General features: G+C 38.8%; 2 protein-coding genes across 3 annotated transcripts; one reads left to right on the top strand and one right to left on the bottom strand.

Annotated features, from left to right (window-relative positions):
- Window positions 1–281: 281 nt before the first annotated feature.
- On the bottom strand, window positions 282–19,195 carry LOC140758724 (rab GTPase-activating protein 22-like). Of its 2 annotated transcripts, XM_073094991.1 has the most exons (11): window positions 18,771–19,192; window positions 18,191–18,286; window positions 17,325–17,428; window positions 15,903–16,168; window positions 15,388–15,510; window positions 15,191–15,279; window positions 11,244–11,349; window positions 2,717–2,814; window positions 1,968–2,228; window positions 1,518–1,601; window positions 282–601 (listed from the first exon to the last, which is right to left on the bottom strand). In XM_073094991.1, the coding sequence occupies exons 1-11, from the start codon at window positions 18,858–18,860 to the stop codon at window positions 587–589; spliced, it is 1,332 nt and encodes a 443-aa protein (XP_072951092.1). In that variant the 5' UTR covers window positions 18,861–19,192; the 3' UTR covers window positions 282–586. The 2 variants fall into 2 exon arrangements, 1 of the variants encoding a protein (XP_072951092.1); XR_012104145.1 differs by lacking the exon at window positions 282–601 and having other exon boundaries at window positions 1,968–2,179; window positions 18,771–19,195.
- A 3,926-nt stretch (window positions 19,196–23,121) lies between these two features.
- Window positions 23,122–23,685, top strand: LOC140759208 (uncharacterized). The gene has a single exon (XM_073095705.1). The coding sequence runs from the start codon at window positions 23,122–23,124 to the stop codon at window positions 23,683–23,685; it is 564 nt and encodes a 187-aa protein (XP_072951806.1).
- Window positions 23,686–25,552: the final 1,867 nt, after the last annotated feature.

Genomic DNA, 25,552 nt, shown 5'->3' with positions numbered 1-25,552 from the left:
CCTCCTTATAGTTTCGTCGCTTATCATCTACCTCGTTGTCGAACTACCTGTTGCCGATTGCTGTCGTCGTCGCCGATGCAAGATGAGCAGCGATTGACGACAGCAAAGGTGAAAATAAGTATCTTTTTTTTTTCTCTCCTACAGCACGGCCATTCAGGGTTTGCCAGGACTGCTGCTAGGCAGAATTCCTGCGGTGGGGACAGCAGACAATCTAATCCCTGAGCAAAGAATTACATCCCAACTTGTAACTAGAACTTCATAACTAGCCTAATGAGAAAACATTCAGGGTCACATTATTGTCTTTTAACTTTTATTGAAAAAATAAACCATCAATGATATGTTTTATTCAAATGATACATGCTCTCGTAACAGTTATCTTCTCTGTTTATACAACAAATGCAGTGAATACAACATCCACGCATATAAATCTCTTATCATACACTCATAAATAATATTCCACCACGTATAGGAAAAGATGATGAATATCTGAAAGCACCTTGAGCAGCCAAATCATGAGTTAATATGTAGTATGCCGGCAATAGTAGAAAATCAACTCTCATTGTGGTACAGTATGTTACAAAGAATACTATGTTTTCTTGGCCTGCAAGTGCAAAGAGGACAAATGATCGTATCAGGTCTCACCGCAAAGATACTTCAAACGAAAATATGAAAAATGAAGCTCCATGGCTTCCTCCAACCATAAGTAGAAGCCATGCAGAAATGATAATTATCCAGTATTCAATGCAGATATCACTATTAGAGCAACTACAATGATAAAGAAGCAACACAAGATAATCTTATATTTCTATGAACTTGCGCAAGGTATTTTATCTACTATGCTGCAGGAGAAATTCATGCTTGGTAATGTCGATAGGCAGAAGAAGAAACCGTGATAGCTGAAAAGAATCAATTCTTCTTAAGGAATAGAAATCGTATTAGCTGATAGGGAGATATGACTAATTGACTATAGATAATAGATGTGAATGCAGTCCAAGCTGGAATTGGAACCATATAGCTTCCTAATTGAATTATAATGTGCATCTTGATTTTGAGGCAACCCCTCCTTTCTGCCTTCATTAACTTTCTCTCTTTCTTTTCTTCTCTTTTCCCTTTTAAGAAAAATAATTTTGGAAGGTCATGTGAAGGATTTCAAAATTCGCATGCCCCATATCACAACCATAATCAATATATATAATAAGCAGATGTTATCTCAAATTGTTGACATGTCATCTTCATAACGACAGGTCAAATACCAAACTCATCATTCCTCCACTTGTTACTATTAGACCTCAAGCGAGCAGAGTAATGTTATGGACATATATTTAAAGGTACTTATAAAATTTTATAACTTATAAATTCTGTAAATCTGTTGGTGCGTATAAGAATCTAGAAGAGGTATTTTGCATTTGGATTTTCATATCTCTGACATCCAAAATTAAACGAAGGGAATCCACCATGAGGACTCAGAAACTACGTAATAGAAAGAAAATCATGAGAACTAGAAGAAAAAGCCTTACTTTTTTGAGGTACTTCTTGTGAAGTTTCATTGCTCCGCTGCAAGCTTTTTTGGCATCTAAATTTCCAGTCATGTCATTTAAAATCTGCAGGAAAAGAAAACATTTATTTATCAATTGAAAAATAAAAATAAAAAATTGTATTGCTTGTTTGAGCAGATCCTCAATATTTGAGGGGAAAGGTACATGGTGACTCTGAAATCATGTTAGAACTTCAAGAAAAGATCATAAAACACAAAAGCCAAGATATGTCCTTTATACCCTATCCTCTAAGTCCTATTATACATGTAAGCTTGTGAAAAGATGACAATGATTCTTTGTGCCATCAGAGATAGGCATCTATAAATCTTTTTTCCTGCAAACTAAGTCAATTTACTTATATCTAACCAAAAATGCACAAAATATAAATGAAATATCTTTAAAGAAAGGTGAATAGCCTAGTTTCTTATTTACCTTAATAACATCATCCAAGCCACGCGCTTCCTGCAGTAGCTTTGAGCTTTTGTCCTTCAGAACACTAGCAACAAGAAAAACCGAAATTGGGAGGGGAGCATCTGAGCTTTTAGAGCCATTCTTCAAATTCTCCCTCTCATACTTTCCAAACTGGCGAATTGACTTTGCCTTCCCTTTAGATCCTTCATTTTTATCAGTGGCAACCCCTGGTTCTTCATACATGGAGAAGATATCAGGATCATATTCTAGAGCCCACATCATCTGTAATATATTTGAATATGAAGCATCAGAGCAGAAAATACCATAAACAGATTAAAGAAAGAAAATATCAAAATGTGCTAGTGTATGTCTGTTTCTGTGTCTGTGTATTCTTCTATTATTATAAGCATTACATAAAGGAAGCATATAAAGGGCATGTGATGGTCTGAATGCACAGTTCATTGCAAATAGTCCTGTCCAACCCGTTCAACTTAAAGCATCTTTGTACAATTTTTGAGAAGGTAAGGAATAACATGTAAACAGAAGGACTAATTAGTCTTTACTACCGCCATAACCTTAACCAAGACAAAAATCAAATACTTCATAAAGGAAGCAATTTTATGGCTTTGAGCTGACATTAGAAGAGGGAGCTTGATATAGAGACATCATGGAAATACATAGTCATCATTGGAACAGGAAACAAACAAATTTGGGCAGTAAACCAAGATTTTGAAACCTTAGTGTTCGAAGTTCTAGTGGAAGTTTCTTACCTCCCAAAGGAACAAAGAGTCTCCAAATGATAACTCTCGGCGAAACAGCACCATGAACATACGAAATGCAAAAAGATAATCACCTCCACCTAGTGTTTCTGCATTTATAATAAAACAAAATTCTATTACTACATCTGCAAGTATGATAGAAACCAAAGATATGGAAACAAATTATAGTTCATACTTCATCATACATTACATGTATTTCTACTAGTGCATAAAATAATAGAAACTAATAGAGTGAGAAAAATGGTTATCAATCTTGAAGAGGATACTATACATCGAATAGTTTATAGGTCATAGTAATTGCACAATAATATATGTGTATTTTCTTTGAAGCACTGCCTTGAATCTATTCCCAATTCGAAAAGCACCTTTTCAGAAGTATGTACTTCATTTTAGATAATTTTCTTCAGAACTGAAAGAAAAGATTATTATCTAAGGCTGCAACAAAGTAAGGGAAGCTTTTATAGCTAAATCTTAATGGAACATATGTAGATAGGGCCCACTCTAACTTGTTATAGCACCTCCAAGGTGTGAAAGTGTCAGCTGGGATTCTGTTTCTCAAGCTTCTAAAAAGACTAGAGTTTGCCCCTGCATTATAGTTATATTAAGCATTTGCTTCACAAATTTCTCTTTTTCAGTTAGCATCCCCACTGATATTAGAGTTGATGTTCTATAAATATTGTAAAGGTCACCTGCCAACACTACTCGATATATCTTATAATAAGTCACAATAACAGCAGGTGCTTCCACATACTAGGCAATAGGCATGCATGTACCTGATAGTGGGTACTCATCAAATACAAATAAGTTACAACTAAGATACTTCTTTCCAGTATCTATGATCTAAAGTAGAAACAAAAGTTCCATTTGCTGCTATTTTAGAACCTAAACATTTCTGATACTTTTTTTTTCAGATAGAGGGAACATGATGCCCAATATAGGAGAGGATCATGGTGATGGTCCCTTTGAAAAGCATCAAAGCTACAACTATTGGTGCAACAAACCTGATATTTTACCATTATTCTAAAAGCTTAATCTATTAGAGAACAGTAGTTTGAATCTTTTATACTATAATACACCTCCTTACTCTTGGGCTCAAGACATCTTAGTAGGTCCAAGAACTTGATTTGAATTAAATGGGTGGAGATTGAGTATATTAAATGATCAATAGGCCTGACAGCCTTGGAACTCAGCACCTCCTACTCTGATACTATATCAATTTATCAATTGATCTAAAAGCTTTTAGGTAATAGAACGACAATTGACCCTCCCCTCTCCCTACACACTAAACAAGGACGGATAGAGAAAACTATATGTATGACCCAAGCTACATCATGATAGATAATAGAAAATAGGGATTAGGGAACAAAAGCAAGTTGAGGAGATTTGAACTCATGATCTCTACGAAAACTAGTTCTAATACCATGATAATTTAATAATTAATCAAATTTTAAGCTATTAGAGAATGGTAGTATTAATTCATTATATTCTAACACTCTCTTACTTCTGGGCTAGAGACGTATTAATAGGCTCAAGAGGTATTTGAAGTAAATAGGTAAGAGATTTTATATACTAAATGATGAATTTGCCTACCTAGCTTCAAAATCAGGAGCTCCTTGTTAGGACCGTGTTGTTCGCAATGTCGGTCCTATTGTATTTTTCGCTTTTCGAGTATGTAAATGGGATGCCAACCCCATGTCTTTTGCATGTTTTTGAGTGTCTTTTGGTTTCCTTCAAGAGCTCCTTGCGAAGCAACCTTGGGATCGCAATATTAGTGTCGTCGCAACACTAGTTTGGGTTTTTCCCCGCACGTGCCTATAAAACACATGGGCCAAAACCCCAATGGGGCTTACTTTCAAAACGTAACGCCCCACAAGACCTTTGAACCCCCCGGGTTGCAGAATTGGGGATGCTCATACTTAGTAGTATAGGAGAACTATCGAGAAGCATTAAGTGAGCCAGCTTCGCAACCGAAGTGCCACTGGTTCAATGGTGTTCATTTTGCCCTCGATGGCTATCCTGCCCCTTTAATTTTCTCGTCGTTGGCATGTCTTGTAACTTCCTTTCCAATCAATAAAGAATCGCAATCTTGTTTGCCAAACTTTGTATTTTGCTTGTCTTTGCTTTGTCGCAATCCAGAAACAGGTGCATCGCTTGTGAAGCGAACGGCTGACTTAACTTTGCTACTTGAAAGTTAAGTGCCGCGCGGTCGTTGTCTATCTCAAAGACTTTGTCCGTGACAAGTGGTATCAGAGCGGGTCGACAAGAGCAACATCCTTGCAAATGGGGCGCCATAAGCAAGGCGGAGAGACAAGTCAAGCGGCAAATACAGCAGATTTGGGCAAAGGACCAGCGGTGCTGATTACGGAGCCACATCTGAGCGATTCTGAAAGGCATCGAAGTAACAGGGAGCGGCTTGACGAGATGGAGGCACACATCTCGCAATTGAGTGCCAATGTTGCTCAAATATACTCTCTCGGCGATAGAGCGGATCGCTTGGAGGCATATCAGCAACACATCGACGACGAGGTCGAGACGTTGCGAGACAACACCAAAGAAGCTGTCCAACATCTCAAAGAGCAGCTAGCGGACCTCTCCGCAAGGGTGACGGTACTCACGCGAGCTATGAGCACCGTGCAACCCGCCGCACACGCAGAGGGACATTCTGGAAGGGTCAGGGTGCCGGAACCGCGCTGCTACAAGGGCGCAAGGGATGCCAAAGAGTTGGAGAACTTTCTTTTCGATGTTGAGCAATACTTTCGGGTGGTGCGACCGGACTCGGAAGAAACAAAAGTCACCTTTGCGACGATGTACCTCGACGGGGATGCCAAGCTATGGTGGCGGACTCGTTATGAGGACATCCAAGGTGGCCGCTGCAACATCAATTCTTGGGAGGATTTGAAACGGGAGCTGAAGGTACAGTTCCTTCCTGAAAATGTGGAGTTCATCGCAAGACGGAGTTTGCGACATCTCACACAAACGGGGTCGATTCGAGAATATGTCAAACAATTCTCGACACTCATGTTGGACATTCGGGATATGTCGGAGAAAGACAAGCTTTTTCACTTCTTGGAAGGCTTGAAGCCTTGGGCACAAACAGAGTTGCGACGTCGGGACATTCCTGACTTAGCGGCGGCCCAAGCTGCGGCGGAGCGCTTGACGGATTATTCAACCCCTGAAAACCCAAAGAAGAAGCCGTCGACGAGCAATGCAAAGCCCCAAAGGCCGAAAGGCAAAGGGGTGATGCAAAGCGAGAAGAAGGGGTCTTGGCAAAAGGGTGCGAAGCCAAACAAGAGTCCCGAGGAGGGGTGTTTCCTATGCGGAGGGCCACACTTTGTGAAGAGTTGCCCGCAAAGGAAGTCGCTCAATGCAGTGCAAGCCCAAGAGCAAAGTTCGGAGAGCGACGATGAGAAGTCGACGGAAGGCCCTCGCATGGGGGCATTGCGGCTTCTAAATGCACTCAAGGCTCAAGTGGGGGAGAAGCGGAAGACTTTGCCTTCAAAGAACCGGAAGCCAAATGAGCTAATGTTCGTCGACATTGAGCTCAATGGAAAGTCGACGAAGGCGTTGGTCGACACTGGTGCCACTCACAACTTCATAGCGGATCATGAAGCACAACGACTGGGGTTACTCCTTTCAAAAGACTCAAGTCGAATGAAGGCGGTGAATTCGAAGTCTCAACCAATCGCCGGGCAAGCGAAGGACGTAAGTGTTGCGGTTGGGTCTTGGAGGGGCAAGGCCAACTTCATGGCGGTTCCTTTGGATGACTTCCAAGTCATTCTTGGGATGGAATTTCTGCAAACAGCGAGAGGGGTGCCTATGCCGTTCCTTAATGCTCTATGCATGATGGGGGATGAGTCCCCTTGTGTCGTCCCGGTGGCGAAGACGACGACAAAGGAGACAAAGCAACTTTCGGCACTTCAGCTGAAGAAGGGTGTCAAGAAGGGTGAGCAAACATTCTTGGCGGCCTTGAAGCTAGAGGCGGATCCTTTGGAGAATGGCCCAATTCCTCTTGGGGTCGCAAGAGTTTTGAAGGAGTTCGGGGATGTCATGCCGCCCGAATTGCCAAAGACCTTACCTCCTCGGCGAGCGGTGGATCACAAGATCGAGTTGGAACCAGGGACGAAGCCTCCAGCCCGTGCACCATATCGCATGTCTCCTCCGGAGTTGGCGGAACTTCGGAAGCAACTTGATGAGTTGCTTAAAGGCGGGTTGATTCGCAGCTCAAAAGCACCGTTTGGAGCGCCGGTGCTATTTCAAAAGAAGCATGATGGGAGTCTACGACTATGTGTAGACTATCGCGCCTTGAACAAAGCGACAATCAAAAACAAGTACCCAATCCCTCTCATTGCGGACTTGTTTGATCAACTTGGAGGAGCGCGGTACTTCTCCAAATTGGACTTGCGGTCGGGGTATTGGCAAGTCAGAGTTGCGGAAGGCGATGAAGCAAAGACAACGTGTGTGACACGTTATGGCGCGTTTGAATTCTTGGTGATGCCATTCGGTTTGACGAATGCCCCTGCAACCTTCTGTACACTCATGAACCAGCTGTTCCATGAGTATCTCGACAAGTTCGTGGTGGTCTACCTCGACGACATTGTGGTGTACAGCAAGACGTTGGAAGAGCACATCCAACATCTCAAAGCCATCTTCAAGGTGTTAAGGGAACACTCCCTATTTGTGAAGAAGGAGAAGTGCTATTTTGCACAAGAGGAAATCATGTTCCTTGGACACCAAGTTGGCGGTGGACACATTCGCATGGACAAGGAGAAGGTTCGTGCCATTCATGATTGGCAAGCCCCTTCGAAGATGACAGAACTTCGCTCATTCTTGGGGCTTGTCAACTATTATCGGCGGTTCATTGCAAGCTACTCGCGGAGGGCTGCGCCGCTGACTGATTTGCTGAAGAAGGACCGCTCATGGGAGTGGTCTAGCAAATGTCGAGAGGCCTTTGCTGATTTGAAGAGAGCGGTGATGGAGGAACCCGTATTGCAGTTGCCAAACTACTCCCTTCCGTTTGAAGTTCACACAGATGCTTCTGATTATGCCATCGGAGGAGTTCTTATGCAAGAAGGACATCCGGTTGCCTATGAAAGCCGCAAGTTGAATGATACGGAGCGGAGGTACACGGTGCATGAGAAGGAGATGACGGCGGTCGTACATTGCCTTCGTGTGTGGAGGCATTATCTCCTTGGGTCTCACTTTGTTGTGAAGACCGACAATGTAGCCTTGAGTTACTTTCAAACTCAAAAGAAGCTCTCTCCAAAGCAAGCAAGATGGCAAGACTTCTTGGCGGAATTCGACATGGTTTTGGAATACAAACCAGGTCGAACAAATCAAGTTGCGGATGCCTTAAGCCGCAAGGCGGAATTGGCTACTCTCAAAGCGGTGGCAAATGAGAGTATAAGCCAAGTGCAAGCGTCACTTTTGAAGAAGATTCGTGAGGGGATGCAAAGTGATCCGATGGCGGAGACCCTCAAGAAACTTGTGGATGAAGGCAAGACGCGACGGTTTTGGGTCCAGGAGGGACTCATCATGACAAAAGGAAATCGCGTGTACGTGCCACGGGCGAACAACTTGCGAAGAGAACTGCTCAAAGAGTGTCATGACACCTTGTGGGCGGGTCATCCGGGCGTACATCGGACCTTGGCTCTTGTGGAAAGAGCATATTATTGGCCAAAGATGGGGGAAGACGTCGAAGAGTATGTGCGCACTTGTCTCATTTGCCAACAAGACAAGGTGGAGCGCGCGAAACCTTGTGGGTTGTTGGAACCGCTACCCGTTCCTGAGCGGCCATGGGAAAGTGTCTCTTTGGACTTCATTTCGAGCTTGCCAAAGGTCGGGGACATTGGCTCAGTGTTAGTTGTGGTGGATCGGTTCTCAAAGTATGCGACTTTCATACCGACTCCGCCGCATTGCAGCGCTGATGAAGCAGCTCGGTTGTTCCTAAGGCATGTGGCCAAGTATTGGGGAGTCCCGCAAAACATCGTGAGCGATAGGGATCCTCGGTTCTTGGGGCGGTTTTGGACGGAGTTGTTCAAACTCTTGGGGTCAAAACTCTTCTTCTCCACAAGCCTTCACCCCCAAACCGACGGCCAAACGGAGAGAATAAATGCTCTTCTTGAGCAATATTTGCGGCACTTTGTTAGTGCCAATCAGCGAGATTGGGTCAAGCTACTTGACATTGCCCAATTCTCGTACAACTTGCAGCGGAGCTCTGCATCCAACAAAAGCCCCTTCGAAGTTATCATGGGACAACAACCTTCCACACCGCATACTTTGGTGGTGGGTTACACAGGCAGCAGCCCTTCGGCATATCACCTTGCCAAAGAGTGGCATCGGAATGCGGAAATTGCCAAAGCCTATCTTGAGAAGGCAGCCCAAAAGATGAAGAAGTGGGCGGACAAGAATAGAAGGCCGCGAGACTTTAAGAAAGGCGATTTGGTGTTGGTCAAGCTTCAACCGGCATCGCTCAAGTTCTTTCGCAAGGTGCACAAAGGACTTGCTCGCAAATATGAAGGCCCCTTTCCTGTCATCAATAAAGTAGGCAATGTGTCCTACCGAGTGCAACTCCCCGCTTGGCTTAAAATCCATCCGGTTTTCCATGTGAGTTGCCTCAAACCGTATCATGCCGATCGCGAAGACCCTTCTCGCAATGTGTCAAGCCGGCCAAACCCCACAACGGCATCGCTTGAAAGGCAGGTTGACACCATATTAGCGGACAGAGTACGGACTCTACCCAATGGAGCTACAGAGACCGAATACTTGGTCAAATGGAAGAATCTTCCAATGTCAGAAGCTAGTTGGGAACTTGAAGAAACTCTGCGGCATGAAGAAGACAAAGTTCAAGCCTACCAAAAGAAGAACTTGACGAGCACGTCAGGATGAAGTAAGTCATCATGGTAGCAGCCGAAGATCACCTCGACGAGGACGCCGAGAGTCTAAGTGGGGGAGTCTGTTAGGACCGTGTTGTTCGCAATGTCGGTCCTATTGTATTTTTCGCTTTTCGAGTATGTAAATGGGATGCCAACCCCATGTCTTTTGCATGTTTTTGAGTGTCTTTTGGTTTCCTTCAAGAGCTCCTTGCGAAGCAACCTTGGGATCGCAATATTAGTGTCGTCGCAACACTAGTTTGGGTTTTTCCCCGCACGTGCCTATAAAACACATGGGCCAAAACCCCAATGGGGCTTACTTTCAAAACGTAACGCCCCACAAGACCTTTGAACCCCCCGGGTTGCAGAATTGGGGATGCTCATACTTAGTAGTATAGGAGAACTATCGAGAAGCATTAAGTGAGCCAGCTTCGCAACCGAAGTGCCACTGGTTCAATGGTGTTCATTTTGCCCTCGATGGCTATCCTGCCCCTTTAATTTTCTCGTCGTTGGCATGTCTTGTAACTTCCTTTCCAATCAATAAAGAATCGCAATCTTGTTTGCCAAACTTTGTATTTTGCTTGTCTTTGCTTTGTCGCAATCCAGAAACAGGTGCATCGCTTGTGAAGCGAACGGCTGACTTAACTTTGCTACTTGAAAGTTAAGTGCCGCGCGGTCGTTGTCTATCTCAAAGACTTTGTCCGTGACATCCTGCTCTAATGTCATGTTTATTTACCAAATTTCTTGTTATGAACCAGATCTAGAATGATCCGTTCGTAGGATGATCCTGAAATTTTGAGAAGTAGCAATCTCGGAAGTTCCGGATCTAATAGCTTTGGAATGAAGTCAATTAGATATTCGAATAGAAAGTTATGGTTAAAAAAGTGGAACAAGGTCGAAGTAGGGCATAATAGTAATTAACCGACGTTGCGGTGGTCATTGAAGGGTGGCGGATGGCTAAGGGTGGTGATGGACGGCCGTAAGATAAGGTGGCTGATGAAGGAAGGAGGTGGCTAGAGTTTAGATACTTGAAAGAGTTCTACGGTTATGATCTACTCCTATGAAGATAAAAACAATCAACGACTATGGTAAACGAAAATAATAACTTGGCTAAACTCAGATTCCTTCAATGATTCTTTTCATGATAATTATCAACACATATCCATTCCTATTTATAGCAGTAAAAATTCCTAGCGAATCGGATCCACATGCGGATTATCCGATTTATTTGAAATTCAAACAATAAGGTAAAGTTAACTAACTTGACTTGACTCGATTTGACCCATGTGATCGAATCGTAAGATTTCTCTAAATTATCATGAAGTTTGTAAGAATCTTCTTACAATAGAGAAGGAGGATTCCAATCCTATAATACATAGAATACAACATATGTTTCTTCAAATATTTGCCATGCAGAATGCTTCAAGCTCTATAGGCCTTGCTTCCTTATGAGGTAAGAGCTATCTAGATAATTAGTAATAATAGAAACATGAGATAAGAGAGTATCCAGAAATAAGCAAAGCACATCTGAAACAAAATAATGCTACTGCCTATTAAATTGTCAAGAGTTAGAAATAAAGTTGATAAATTGTCAAGAATTAGATAATAAAGTTGTTATTTAAGTAGAGTAGCAGATATTGAAGATGAACCTAGATGTTCATGAAGCTTTGGCTCAAGCAGTTGAGTTATGGATGCTAGGCTCTGCAGTTGGTTTTCAACCCCCACAGATCTCTCTGTGCATCTGAAATTTCCTCGCTTTAAAATTTCAAACAGAAGGTAATCAGAAGCAAGTCATGAGTATGTAGAAAAATAATCATGACGAAAATAATATCTTTATGGTCTGGCATTTAAAGACATGAAACAGTATTTGAAGCAAGCTCATTTTCCACAAACAATAAGAACTAAAGACCACATAGAGATGCCTAAGTAAACTCCAGAGTTCAGAGCAACAGATCATTAATTTCTTAGCTGATGGTTTTATTTCTTCATGAAGTAAGAGTACAAAGGTAAGGTCACATTTGACAAACCAATGAAATGAAAATTTAGCATCCATATCAGCTTGACATGTCATCCTTGAACTATAGGTTAACTTGCCAAATTTCTGGATCTTAGCCAAGAATAGATCCTATTAAGGGTTTAGAAAGGCAACAAAGATTTGTGTTGACATGCATGGGGCACCCTTCTCATGGTTCATGGCATGGAATAGGAGAGTGATATGGGCAGCTACCCTTTAACCTTGATTGGTGACCTTGAAGCAGACCATCTGAAATGTTCTTGTGGCTGCTAGGGAATTATCTAGGGAAATGATGAATTCAGGGACCTACACTTTGCCAAATGAATATTTCAAAGCTCAGGGTGATACACCTTGTTAGAGTTTTTTCTTATTGCATTAGTTGTTTATTTTTATTAAAATAAAATTTCTATAGGTCGCATTCGAACGTAGAAGGGGTCGGGTTCGAACGCCTTTGCGAACTCCTGCATCAGGTTCGCAAATACAGAGAACGTGAAATATGCGTTCGAATGCAGTGGAGCGCGTTCGAACGCTTGCATCGCGTTCGCACATACAGAGAACGCCTTTTGTGCGTTCGAACGTGATCGGGCGCGTTCAAATGCGATCGGCGAAATTGCACTAGGATTAGGGTTAGTTATTGTTATTGGGGCTTGTTGGCTAGCCTCTATAAAGGTATGGATGGCAGCCAAATTTATTATGCTATTGGATTATTGATTTCTTGCCTCCTATTTTCTCTCTATTCTCTCTACTCTAATATCTCTCCTCCCTCTTCACCAACCTACCACCTCCACCGTTGATAAGGTCTCTTCTAATCTCTTTCGACTATCGAGTCCTCCGTCTTCTTTGGGATCTCAACCACTTCTTTTCCTTCGTCTATATCTTTTAAACTATACCACACATCTACCCTCATCTTCATTATCATTCATAACCCTAACTTCTACTCCATCCGTCACCACTACCATCATCATCCGCACTAAATCGTACTTTCGTTCAAGTTGCAGTTCGAATCTGCGAAGGGCGTAAATATGAATAACGTAGATCAAGTAATTATGGATCGCTTCCACTTGGTTTCGTAATTTTCTGACTACGAAAAAATATTTGGTAAATATTTTCCCTCGGTTGCGCGAACTGCTTCATGCAATAAATTCAGATCTTAAAGGAATTATTCTATAACCTATCATTGGTATTAGAGCCTATCAATTTGGTACGGTAGAATCTATCACAAGGCTTTCAGAAAATACATGCTCGTTTGTCAAGAAAAAATGAACTCTTAGAACGCAAAAGGCATAAATGAGAAGGAAAAGAGCAGAGCTACAAACAATAAGAGTGGAAAGTCTAAACTCATGAAACAAGCTACCAAACAAGGAAAGAATAGCAAAGGTCAATAAGGAATGTCGTTAAGCATTGTTCTAGATAGAGAGCACTAAAACTAGAGATGCACATCCAAGTAAAAAGAATATGAATATTGAACATAATAATGAAGACTACTTCTATGACAAGTAAAGGGATCAGATTTGGGAATACTCTGTTGCACTTCTGAGCTAGTTTAATTAGCTGCTGCTTGATATGCCATTTTAAGAATTAATGGGCCTTATCTAGTAACTAGATATTTGAGGCATTCTTTTAGCTATGTATAAATTCTTAAGTAGTTCTCTTTCCCTTTGATATGACTTGGTGTGAAGTCCCCCCACCCAAATCCACCTTAAAGTTGTCATGGTTGACACATTTGTTTGTGTTAGAAAATCTTTGTTCTTAACATGTTGAAAGTTGAAACCCAAAATACTATCTTATTGGCATATAGTAACTATCAACTCATTAACTACTCCAAAAGCTTTAGTTGTTATAGAACGATAATTTTTATATTTTGTACTATTAACATTCTCCATTACCTCTAAGCTTGAGACATTATGATAAGCTCAAGCATTGTGATAGGCTCACAAAGTGGACTTGATTTAAATAGATGAAAATTTTATATATTAAATAACATAAGAGCCTAGCAGGACTAGGATCTCTGTTCCAAGACCATTGTTAACTTACCAATGATTCTAAAAACTTAAGTTGTTAGAGAATGGTGTTTTTATATATATTCTAACACTAACTTTTACTACTAAGTCATTAAAAACATAAGAAGAGAATAAATAAGTCATATGATCAAGGATGCACTTCTGCCTGATGAACCTAGATTACCTGCTTGAAGAAGATGCACAAGATCTCAAGGGAACCTAAAATTAGATATTGGTAATAAAGTGTGAGTTTTTTTTAATGCTGACACATTTTTTATGAGAAATTATGTAAGATATGGAACTAGAGGCTATGCTTTCAAGAAACATATTTTAGCATGTTATGGTCAAAGAAACATTTTAATTTCTAACTATATTGTTAGATAACCGATTGACCTAGAAACTTAAGTTGTTAGATAATGATCTAATAATGTATTTATGCCTTTAACAAATCCCACCATGTGTAGCCTCTATATGACATACATGAACAAATGAAAGATAATAGGAATCACACACCTTTTACATTATAAAAGAATAGATAATTGAATCATAGATATGGATTAAATAGTCTTACCAAGGTTTGAATTCATAACCTCTAGGAAAACTAGTTCATGAAAACATGACAAATAACTTATTGACCCAAAAGCTTAAATTGCTAGATAATGGAAACAACAACATATATCATACCTTTAACAATCATTGTTTCCTTAAAAGGAGATATAGAAGAGAACTTTCTTAAAAATAGAATAAACTCCTAACATTAAGAGAAATTGGCATTCTTGTCATACTTAAAGGACAAATTTTAGTTACTTCCAAAAGGATGAAGGATATTAACCCAACCTTGGAGTTGAATAAAAATGCTTTTCTTCAGGTTATACTTGAATATCTTCTAATAAGATTAGTCATTTTAGTGCAATATCCTGGTATATTTAATGCCCCAAGTTGTTCAGGTTGAAGCAAATTAAATACCAAGGTGCCTAGCCCTAAACTCTAAAGTTTGGGTCACTTACTAGGAAAATAAAAAAAATGGGGAAAATTCTTACGATATTTTATATGGTCTATTATTAAGATGACCACCATTTAGGAATTGAGAACTTTGATGAAGCAAAAGAATCAACACTTCAACAGACTTTCAATGGCAATCCAACATTAGAGCCAACTAGTTGCTACTAAGTCGTATGATGGCCTTCTTAATTTTGGAGTTTTAGATAAAATAGGTGAATGACAATATAACCTTTAACGGTTTAGCTAGCTTCTGTTTGACTATTGTAGACAATGGCAAGGGTTACTAAATACTAACATAGGCCCAAAATTGAAATACTAGTTGGAACATAAAATGGCCAACATAGATTGTAAGAAATTATAGAGAGGAACTAAAAGTGGCAAACTTCAATTTTTTTGACAATTTCCCAATTTCGTTAACCACATTATACAACTGCAGGTTAATTATTCCATGAATGCTTACTCTCGCACAAAATGAATCATCCCCAACTTAAAAGTGAATAAGTATCAAGTGGATATTATGAAGGGAAGAAAGAGAGGCAGAAAATCTAAAAAATCATCAATTGACTTCTATAAAACATACCAGCCTGCGCATCAAACGCTCAAAGCACCAAAATGCATCGGCTTCATCCTCTAGAAGCACTATCATCGGAGAGCAAAGATCACTCATTCCTGTTCAAGTTATACATATTAAAACATCAATAGATATTTACTTTTAAGGAACCCTTTTGGTAAATTCCATCATAGAAAATAAATGGTGAGATGGTTTTCTCCAGGCACCTTGACAGTAACCAACATCTTTGTCAATCCATGCATAAACAGCTAGAATATCCCACAGCTTCGAGAGATTTTCTTTCTTCTCGTAAAATACTAGAGTCCGATCAGTGCGTAACACATCAAGGCCTAACATAATTTCAATTCATGAGAAAAATATATTTAAATACAACAATTTCAACAGAACAGCTTAGAGAGGTAAAAGATTATTCAGAGTTCAACTAGCTTTGTGTCTAAGTAGAATTCCCAATTCATAATTTATGTACTTAAGTGAAGTGGTGTGACATTCACTACCAAAATATTGCCTGCCATACCATTACCAATTAGTTAGCTTATAAAACTTAAGATGAGAATAGATGTGTCACAACTCTAGATTGACTTAAAAGAGGAAGTTATCAAAATAAAATAATTAGCCATCCGAACAGAATGAAGGATGAGATCAGATGACAGTTATAATGATATTTGTAATGATTTTGAATTATTTAAAATACACATAAGAAAAAGTAAGTATTTATGATTACCAATCTGATGAAGTGTAAGTTTCCATTCGATAACTTGCTTATCAAACTTTATATGTTCCCCAGAGGTCTCTCCATTTTCTCTAGTTCCAGTGCTAGAACTAAGAGAATTATGTGAATTCTCTTGGTTTTCATTGGCTTCAAGGATGACTAAAGGATCTTGAATAGGCTCACCATCTTCGGTAATAATTGGAGCCGTAATTATCCTACCACTACCAACATGAGAATCTTTTTCCTTGCATTCTTCTTTCAATATAGCATATTGCAATCTGCATAACTCAAAAAGAAGAAAACTAGATGGTTCAGAGGGTTCGCAGCAGATTTATATACAAATTGAAATTTAGTGACAAACATTTGTCCAAGTTCTCTTATTCTCCAAAATTTTAAGCAAATAATCATCTTGCTATTCTACTGTCATAATTATGGAAATACATAGTTGCAATGAAATGCATAATAGGAATCCTTGAACCATGGCATATATCATGAATAAGAAGTACGGACATGGAACATGGATATGACATGATACATACTCGAAAAATACAACAAATCTTGAAAATATAGGACACGAACACGTTTATGACAGAAAAAAAAAAATTTGCTAACTTATAAAGTTGTAATATAAATACACAAGAAAGCATAATCTACTCACGAGAGAAAATCAAAGTGTGCACAATACCACAAAGATATCATAACAAGTCAAAAATAATAACGCTAATACATGACAATACAATTCAATATTATGAGAATAAATAACTAACATGATCTTTTCCTTTGCATATTACATTTATAGGTTATTAGATGCAAATTACTACCATAGCGGATGGAATTGACAAATCTATGATTTTTGCACTCGTCTATGCTAATATTAATTTTCTTGGATGCACTAACTTGTGATTTTTGCATTACATTTCTAGAGCATATGTAAAATTCTTGCAATAGATGATTTCTACTATAAATTTCTGCAACATATGATATATCTTGTGTCCAAAATGTATCTCAAGAATGTCTGAAAATGTCCAACAGATGTTCAAGTTTATTTTATATTTGTTTAAATATCAGGTACTCCTTCGAAGTGCCCAACACGTGTTTGGTATCCAACAAGTGTTGGACAATGACACAACATGATATTTGAAGTGTGGGTGCTTTCTAACTCATGACACATAAGCTAAAGTGCAAGGAAGAGATACATATTTTTTGCATTGATATTAAACGTGTTTCTTACTTTCTAATATAGATAGAATATGTATCATACAAATAGAAACAAAACCATATACTTGTTCTAAAGAATAGTTAGGATGCATCAAATGTCACCACCATATTTCCATTCATCAACAATATAAAAGAAAGAGAAATAGAAATGATGATGAACAAAGGACGCAGTATTGAATGAGTATACCAGTAGGTTTCTGTTAGCAAGGCAAATACCTCCGTCGTTGCCTCAGCTGCTCTCTTTCATCAAAGGTACTCTTAGGATCAAAACAGCCAAGTAAAAACTCCCAAACCTCTCCTCTAATTGAAGGATGGACACCCTAAAAAAATCATAGGAATCAATTATTTCCTCTAAGAAATTTGCTTTAAAATTACATATAGGACAATAAAGTTACTGATAAGAAGTTGCTCATCAAGATTCGAATAGCATGTGTGTACATCTTGTCCCGACAAAAGAAAATCAAAAAATGGCAAAGGGAATCAAGTTAAAACAAATGCACTCAAAAGTTGCACAACCGAAGAGGTTGGGTTTGGGTTCTTAATGAATGGCCACATGAAGTTTCCTACACAACTAGCAAGAAGAAAGAAGTTAATCGATTTGCTACAAATCGTATAGATTATTCCTCAATAGGGCCCTACCTCTTTACTAGTTCATTAAGAAGAGAAATAAACTTACTTTTTGCCTGTTCCTCTTATGAAGACACAACTTATACAACTTTTTAAAGGAGCGCTACAGTTGCACAAATATTTCTTCTTCTCTATGGAGCACTATTGTAAAAGAAACTTTACAATTTTGTAAAGCTTTTCTAGAAACTGTCCTGATAGTTCATATAATAGTTAACTTCGAAGAGTAAACCTTTCATCATAGGCTCAGATGTCACAATCCCACATATTTGTGAACTATGTAGAAAAGAAGGAGAGTGTGCTTGTTAATTGATTAGAATAATATATTTGCATATTGAGCAAAAGCTAGTTAATATGGAAAAGGTGTAAGTATAATTCTATGCAACTAATATTTAGAAATAAACCATAAAGAGAGAAAAAAAATTCGCAATAAGGGACAATAGTAGGTGTTGACTTACTCCTCTTTGTATTCTGCTAAGGACTGACCCAATGTCCAAGTACCCTTCTGGACTAAATGCAGCCTGCCATCTCCGTGCGCTCAGTGTTTTCCCAGCCTGCATGAAGAGGTAACAACATGAATGCTACTCAATATATGCCTTATTTGGGAGTTAGACAACTATGAGCTCCAAATAATATCGAAAGAAATAGAAGAAAACCTCCTTATAGTTATGGTTGATTGAAACAAGATTTTCCAACCAGACAAACAGATACTTCCAAAATTGACTATCCGGATTAAGAAAGCTTCCTTATATTTCACTTATCACTCAAGAATAGATTTAAAACCCAAACAGTGAATATTCCTATTACCACTTGTTCATATTAATCCATATACATATTTAATGTAAAGATCATTAACCACGACCCTAGCATCATTCATGCTACAAAAAGAAATGCATCCAATGAGATGCTAATAGATTAATGTGCATTAATCTATTTTTGTTCCAGAAATCCAATACATGCCAAAGTTGTCGCCAACTATCTATACATCCAATATATTGAAGGAACCAATCAGGAAGATCACAGAAATCCAAACCAAACCTTGATCTTAAACTTGGTCTTCGGGAGATCGCCGCATTCAGGTCGAGCAGCGTAAAACGAATCCGCCGGAGCTCCGGTATCCCTCCACATCCCTCACCAAGACTCAATTCCTCAAATCCCCAAAATCCGCCAAAAAGATCACAAATTTCAACAAACCACACCTGCCCCCTGGCCCGAGATAGATCCCCCAATCACCTAAACCACCCACCAAGATTCCTCCTTTAGCCTCTCCCTCTCTCTCTCTCTCTCTCTCTCTCTCTCTCTCTCCCCTCTCTCGTGAGTCAAGAGACCCAAAGGAATAGAGATCGATATGCGAGGGATTTGGCGAAGAGGGGGCAAGGGGAAGGTGGAGGGCTAGTTTCGTAAATAGCTCGGGTTGGAATGGTTCATGGCTCCGCGTAGAAATGGTTATTTATTTTAGCTCTTAAATATAAATAAATTTGTGAGCTTGGGAGGAGTTTGATGAGGAGAGGGACAAGGAGACCAATTCCAATGCCGACCAACTCGGTTGGTTGGGAATTTGGGTAGTTATGTTAGTTTTTACCCTTTCTTTTTTTCCCCTTCCACTCGTTGACTATTTAGTCAAAATAGAGAATACTGAAAATAATATCCAAATATGTCAAAAAAAAAAAGAAAGGCTTATAAAAATAAGATTTAAAAATTAAAAAAATTAGCCTACGTGGCGAGATGGAAGCTTCATATATTCAGTATTATATAATTTCCTTTTTCATTATTTTAGTCAATTTACGTGTAAAATTTTATATTTTAACAACCATTTTTTAATATTATCATAAACCATGATGGCAATTTTGAAATGATAAGAAGAATTTAATGGTAAATATAATATTTTAAAGAATGCAGTGATAATTAAGATAATTTTAAAAAATCCAATGGCAAATTACTAAAAAAGCCTTTTTCTTTTGTCTGTTTTAAGAAAAAGGGAAGCCATAAAATTATATTACAGCAATGATGGAAATATTTGGTTCCAGTTTTACTGGATTTCGTTTCCATTTTGTTGTTTTCAAGCCAAAAGATTTATATGAAAATATTTATAAATAACGACTTGTATTTGTAAGTCGTTGACTACTAAGTCAAGTGAGTTATATTTGAAAATTTCAGTCAATAACTTTCGGATACACTTTGTCTTGTATTTAAGTTTTAAAATAAATTAGACGTTGATACACTTAGTTAGAATTTTTTCTTATTGTATTAATTATTTATTTTTATTAAAAAAATATTTGTATGTCGCGTTCGAATACAAAAGTGGTCGCGTTTGAATGCCCTTGCGAACGCCTGCATCATGTTCGTAAATACAGAGAACGCATATTGTGCGTTCGAACGCAGTCGGGCGAGTTCGAATGCTTACATCGTGTTCGCACATACAGAGAACACGATCGGCGGGAATCCTCTAGAATTAGGATTATTTATTGTTTTAGGACTTGTTGGCTAGCCTCTATAAATATATAGATGGCAACAAAATTCATTATAATATTGGATTATTGATTTCTTGCCTCCTATTTTCTCTCTAGACTCTCTCCCTCCTCCCTCTTTACCATTTAGCAAGATTTCTCCTAACTCCTAATCTCCCTTGACTGTCGACCCACCCATCTTCTTTAGAATCTCAACCACTTCGTTTCCCTAACAAATATCTTTCCTATATATTTAAAAAAAAATGGATAAGATCATAGAGGTGTCGTCATTTGTCTTTATCGATCCAGCAGTAGATAAGCTTGAGGACTGTCCCGTAGTGGATAAAATCAAGTTTGGCCTAATATTTTACTACTGCATCGCTAATACCTTTGAACTGTAATGATACTCTGGTTTCGACTAAAATTTCGATAGGGCATCACAGCTCACTTTGTATACCTTGAAGGTATAATCAATACAATGCAACCGCATAAGAAATTATTATTTTTCCATATATAGATTCTTCAAAGTTACAGACATTATTATCAAGTCAATTCAGGTAAACTTTCTCATCGAATATTTCTCTTTGTTCTACTCCCACTTGTGTTCTGGCCTTTCCTTCAATATATATTAAACCGATAAATTTGAAGAAGCTTCAAGGAAAACTATAGTGATGGGCAATGCAAAGGACTACTTTGTTGTGTTTCTCATTTGGCTAATATATTCAGGCCTTAAGAGGGCTCCAACTCTCTTATTAACGCCTATTGATTTTGTAGTACTTGTTCATGCTTCTCTAGAGTTTCTAAGGCTTTTGTTTATCTTCATGTAAGCACACATTGCCATATAAGGTTTTTAAGCCTCCGTTTACTTATGTGAATTAGAATAAATTTATTCTGATGTAAGCATCTAGCTAGCCAAGGATGGCAAAGAAAGCAATACTAATCAATGGATCCGAATTTACAAACTTTGATGTTAAGGAGACTCCATGGGATTGCAAAAGCTTCAGGAATTGCGCTCGGGGCCGCAGGCGTCATGATGCTGCTAGCCTTCTATAATGGATCAAAGTATAAATCATTCAACCACCATCACCTTCTTGGTTATGTAAGTAGCCACACTCATGGAGTTTGTACCAATTCTAAGAGGAGATGGGCATTAGGGAGCTTTCCTAGTAACCATGCCCACTTCTTCATGGTCTTTATGCTTCTTGCAATTCTTTTCTTTCCAAAATTCTAAATCCTTCTGACGAAAGCTAACTCTTATGCTTGAGATTAGTTCATGAATGTCCTTAGTTTCTTGTAGGGATTTATGTAGGAGGAATTCCCTTCTAGGCTGCTTAATTCTACTCTTTTAAAGCCTCTTTAGCACCATTCAGGGCTTTTTTCATTGCTGTAGTCACTGTGAGGGACATTTTTCACGGTTGTAAATTGCACTTGGATGTGAGCCTTACTTATCTCAATGATTTATTCAGTAAGTAAATACTATTCAAGCAGACTTATCTATGCATATTTTCCAACATATTCCTCACATATCCTCCTAAAAAAGAATTTATTGTCTTTGTTTGCTCATATATCATTACGACGATAGATACTAATCAAAGTCTTATATTTATTAACATCATTCGAGTCAAGAGTAATTGCTAATCGCTGAAATATAGTGAAACGATGGATTTCAGAAGATTACAATTCAGATATCATACGTGAAAGAAGTATACTGTTATCAGTTAAGTTCATAACTGTATATGATTTTATTTGATACAAGAATAACATGGATTCTTACTGATAAAATTTCAGTCTGTCATGGTGAGTAGAGTTGCGTATTAGTTGCAATTCATGAGCAATTCAGAGGAGGTGCCCTGCGATGTCGCAACCTTTATAACAATGATTGTTCTTTTAGGAGAAGAAATTAAACTAGGAAGGTGCTTTCTAATCACCAAATACTCTTAACTAACACAATGCTAATGCACCTGAATGAGTTACTGCTACTTCATTGATCCTCTGGGGTAAGAGTTATGAAGGGAAGTCTTAGATAGATGAGAAGGAAATAACATTGCCAGTTCAAACAGCACAAGATGAAACAAATTAACTTCCAAATTACATCAGAATGAAGCAAAGTAAGTTTGCATATACTAGATAAGTCCTCTGATGTAATGTCTGAAAAATTCTATAGTGTTACAGTCAAAAATTTTCCTGATTCTAATATTCCGTAGTATTATTTATGAAGTACGAATGCGACTAATACTCAATTTTATCTTTGTCTCAACTATAGATATAATGATGTTTTAGAGTATTGAACATAAAAACTACTATGTTTTATCAGCTTAATCTTATAGAACAATTTGTAAAAGTTATCATTTTTCGCCGTTGACTTCTATGAACATAAAATGCAACAAAGAAGGTAGATTTATGCCGCAGTACCAGATAAACAAAGGTTTTTATTATAATTTTCTACTAACAGGCTGTCATTAGCAGGAATCCTCTTTGCTTAGCTGAAACGGATAGGTTAATAGGAGCAGAAATTAGTCTTTTATTCATCATGAGTTTTCTTAATCCTTCTTTTAAGTAGAAGACTTCAAGCTGTAAAGCAGCTGCTGATCCCTGACGACAAGAATTTCCTATATGCACAAAAGATCCTGCAGCCATGGGTTGCAAACGATCAGACCCAGAAAGTTTCAAAGGTCTTTAGGACATGGAATACTATCCAACGAGCACAAGATAATAATAAAAGAATTAATAACCATAGGCGTGAAATAAACGGCTAATCGAGTTGCAAATCTCTTCTTTGACCTCAAACTCTTGTTTCCTTTTCAAATACACAAAAGAGAATTACTTAATTAATACACCAATACCAAAGGCTAGCTTCCTCTTTATGACACTCAAACTCCTACCATTCCTTGTACTCCCCCCTCTTCCCTTCCATCTCTAACATCTTCAATCTCTCTTCTCCCATGTCGAAAAGAGGTATCACGATCTGCTGCACTGTGACGGGAATCCTCATCATTCTCGTCGTTGCAATTCTCGTGATCCTATACTACACGGTCTTCAAACCAACGACGCCGGAGATCGTTACTTCTCTTGTCAATGTCGAGAACGTAGATTTCAGGCTCCTGCCCCTCGCATTCAACCTCACTCTCGGGGTCGAGATCGTCGTCAAGAACCGCAACTTTGCCGGGTTCGAGTACGGCGGCTCGACGACCACGGTCAGTTATCACGGCAATTACGTCGGGTTTGCGCCGATGGAAGCAGGCATGATCCATGCACGTAGGACGGAAACGATTCACACGTCGGTGCAAATTCTGGCATCGAAGGTGGCGGCCAGCCGTTTCTTCCCCTTTGATCTCGCTTCCGGGGGGTTGAATTTTACATCGTCGTCGAGTTTCGGCGGGAAGGTGATAATTGTTGGATTGTTCAAGTTGCATGCATGGGCTGAGGCAGTGTGTTATGTGCGTGTTCAGATCTTTAGCGGGAGTAGAAATTCTACGTGCAATTCAGCATTCAAAATTAGTAAATAATAAGAGTTGAGTGATACTGTTCACAGCTACACACACACAGTCATTGGATTATTTGGGTTTTTATGGGAGATTATACGGATAAAGAGTGGATTTTGGCTTGGCTTGGGCTTTTGTATGATCAGTATAATGTTGAAGTCTATTTAATTACGGGTTTTGATTATTGCAGATGAATTTCTTCTTGTAAACTGCTGTAACGTATTAGTGAAAAAGTAGTAGATACTCCACAAAAAGAAATCATATAAGATGAGATGTTTATGCACTAACTAAATAGAGACATTAACACATAGTTCTTGTTCATAGGGGAAGATTTTTTTTTAATCATATTAAGAGCTTAAAAGCTAGATATGAGCTGGACAAAGAGCTAACGCTCCTTAATTATAAAAGCTTTAAGATTTACTTTAGCCAATATACTAAGCCGCCTATTTTTTACTTTAAGTTATGTGTGTCGCTGAACTATTGCTCTGAATAAATATCGCTGAGATATTGCTCTAAGCTATCATGCTGTCGAGTTACTCTTCTAAACCAATCATACGTCAAGCCGTCAACTGAGTCAAGTCAATGAGTCAAATCATTATCAATCATCAAATAATTTTCTACACAATAATTATTTAGAGTTGGAGTCAATTTTATAACCTCCTTAGTTATGGGAAAGATAACTACCAACTCTAGTAGAGTTGATTAACACTATATTATTATTATTATTATTATTATTATTATTATTATTATTATTATTATTATTATTATTATTATTATTATTTGAGAGTAAGAAGCTATGCCAGCTTAGATTAGAATATTTATCAAAAGGAGTGAACACAATAGTTGAGGTAGCTCGTCAGTAGACCCCAACAAGTTAAATCGAGAAGCTGTGCAGCCCAGTCTGCCACCCATTAGCTTCCCTAAATATGTGGGAAACTCTAACCTCACTAAAACCTCTCAACATTACAGAGTACTCCTCCATTACAGTTCAAATCCGCCAAGACCTCATCCCAATTAGAGTTTGTTGGGCTTTTTCTTATTGCAAAGAGTTGGAATTCAGCTAGTAACTACAACTATTTCTATCCTACAATTATCACATACAATAATATCCTTAAGCTCTGAAGGCCAATGATCTGTCTGTCCCTACCGGTGGCTAGTCGCTATCGTCCGACCATGCTTAGCCAACCAATCTGCAACAGTATTACTTTCTATGTGCATGTGTAAGAACGTCACACTCGTGAAGGATGCCAACATTTGCCGGGATTCATTCATAATGCCCCTCAAGTGCCACAGTGCACCTATATATATATATATACAATGCTTTCTGCATCTGTTTCCACGATGATCTTGTCCCACTTTTCCTAAGCTACTCGAAGTGCTGCCTGTATGGCTTTGCCTTCGTAGAACTCGGCAAAGAGTTTCATGGAAGGTTCCGACCTTACTAACCACACTTGACCTACTACATCTCTCACAATGAAGCCAATCCCTTCTTGGTACTCGTTCTCCACATAAGACCCATTAGTGTTGTCTTTGATCCATCCACTCGGGGGCCGCTATTTTGCAACCAGCCTTGAACTGCCCCGCTAATGGTTCTTCCTTATTTGGCTTCTATACTCCTGGGCTAGGTTTATTGCCTAAATGGACACTGTCCTTTGAGTGGACCTCGCAGCTCTAAAAATTCTATTATATGCTCCTTCCACATAACCCACAATAAAGTTGCAATAACCACTTTAGTCCAGGTCTCCTCAGCTAGGTCATTGCTCCAATCCTTGGTGACCCACTCTTGATCAAGCTAGCCCCCACCAAGCCCTTCAATGTTCGCCATCTTCACAGTCCATTCACACCTCCAATGCAAACCTACACTGATTATAATAAGTGTGCCACGATATCC

This window comes from Typha angustifolia, chromosome 4, assembly GCF_048772165.1.
Source record: "Typha angustifolia cultivar Huaian chromosome 4, ASM4877216v1, whole genome shotgun sequence".
NCBI classification, from domain to species: domain Eukaryota; kingdom Viridiplantae; phylum Streptophyta; class Magnoliopsida; order Poales; family Typhaceae; genus Typha; species Typha angustifolia.
The sequence above is the reverse complement of the archived record's forward strand: the minus strand, read 5'-3'. Positions and strand labels throughout refer to the sequence as shown.

What these genes read in the sequence shown, in the direction of transcription:
- LOC140758724 (XM_073094991.1), bottom strand. Translation starts at nt 18,860, where the DNA reads ATGTGGAGGGATACCGGAGCTCCGGCGGATTCGTTTTACGCTGCTCGA. An exon ending in CAGCTGAGGCAACGACGGAG is followed by an intron (nt 16,169 to 17,324) that starts GTATTTGCCTTG and finishes TGAGTTATGCAG; the next exon opens with ATTGCAATATGCTATATTGA. An exon ending in ACTTACACTTCATCAGATTG is followed by an intron (nt 15,511 to 15,902) that starts GTAATCATAAAT and finishes AAATTATGTTAG; the next exon opens with GCCTTGATGTGTTACGCACT.
- LOC140759208 (XM_073095705.1), top strand. Translation starts at nt 23,122, where the DNA reads ATGTCGAAAAGAGGTATCACGATCTGCTGCACTGTGACGGGAATCCTC.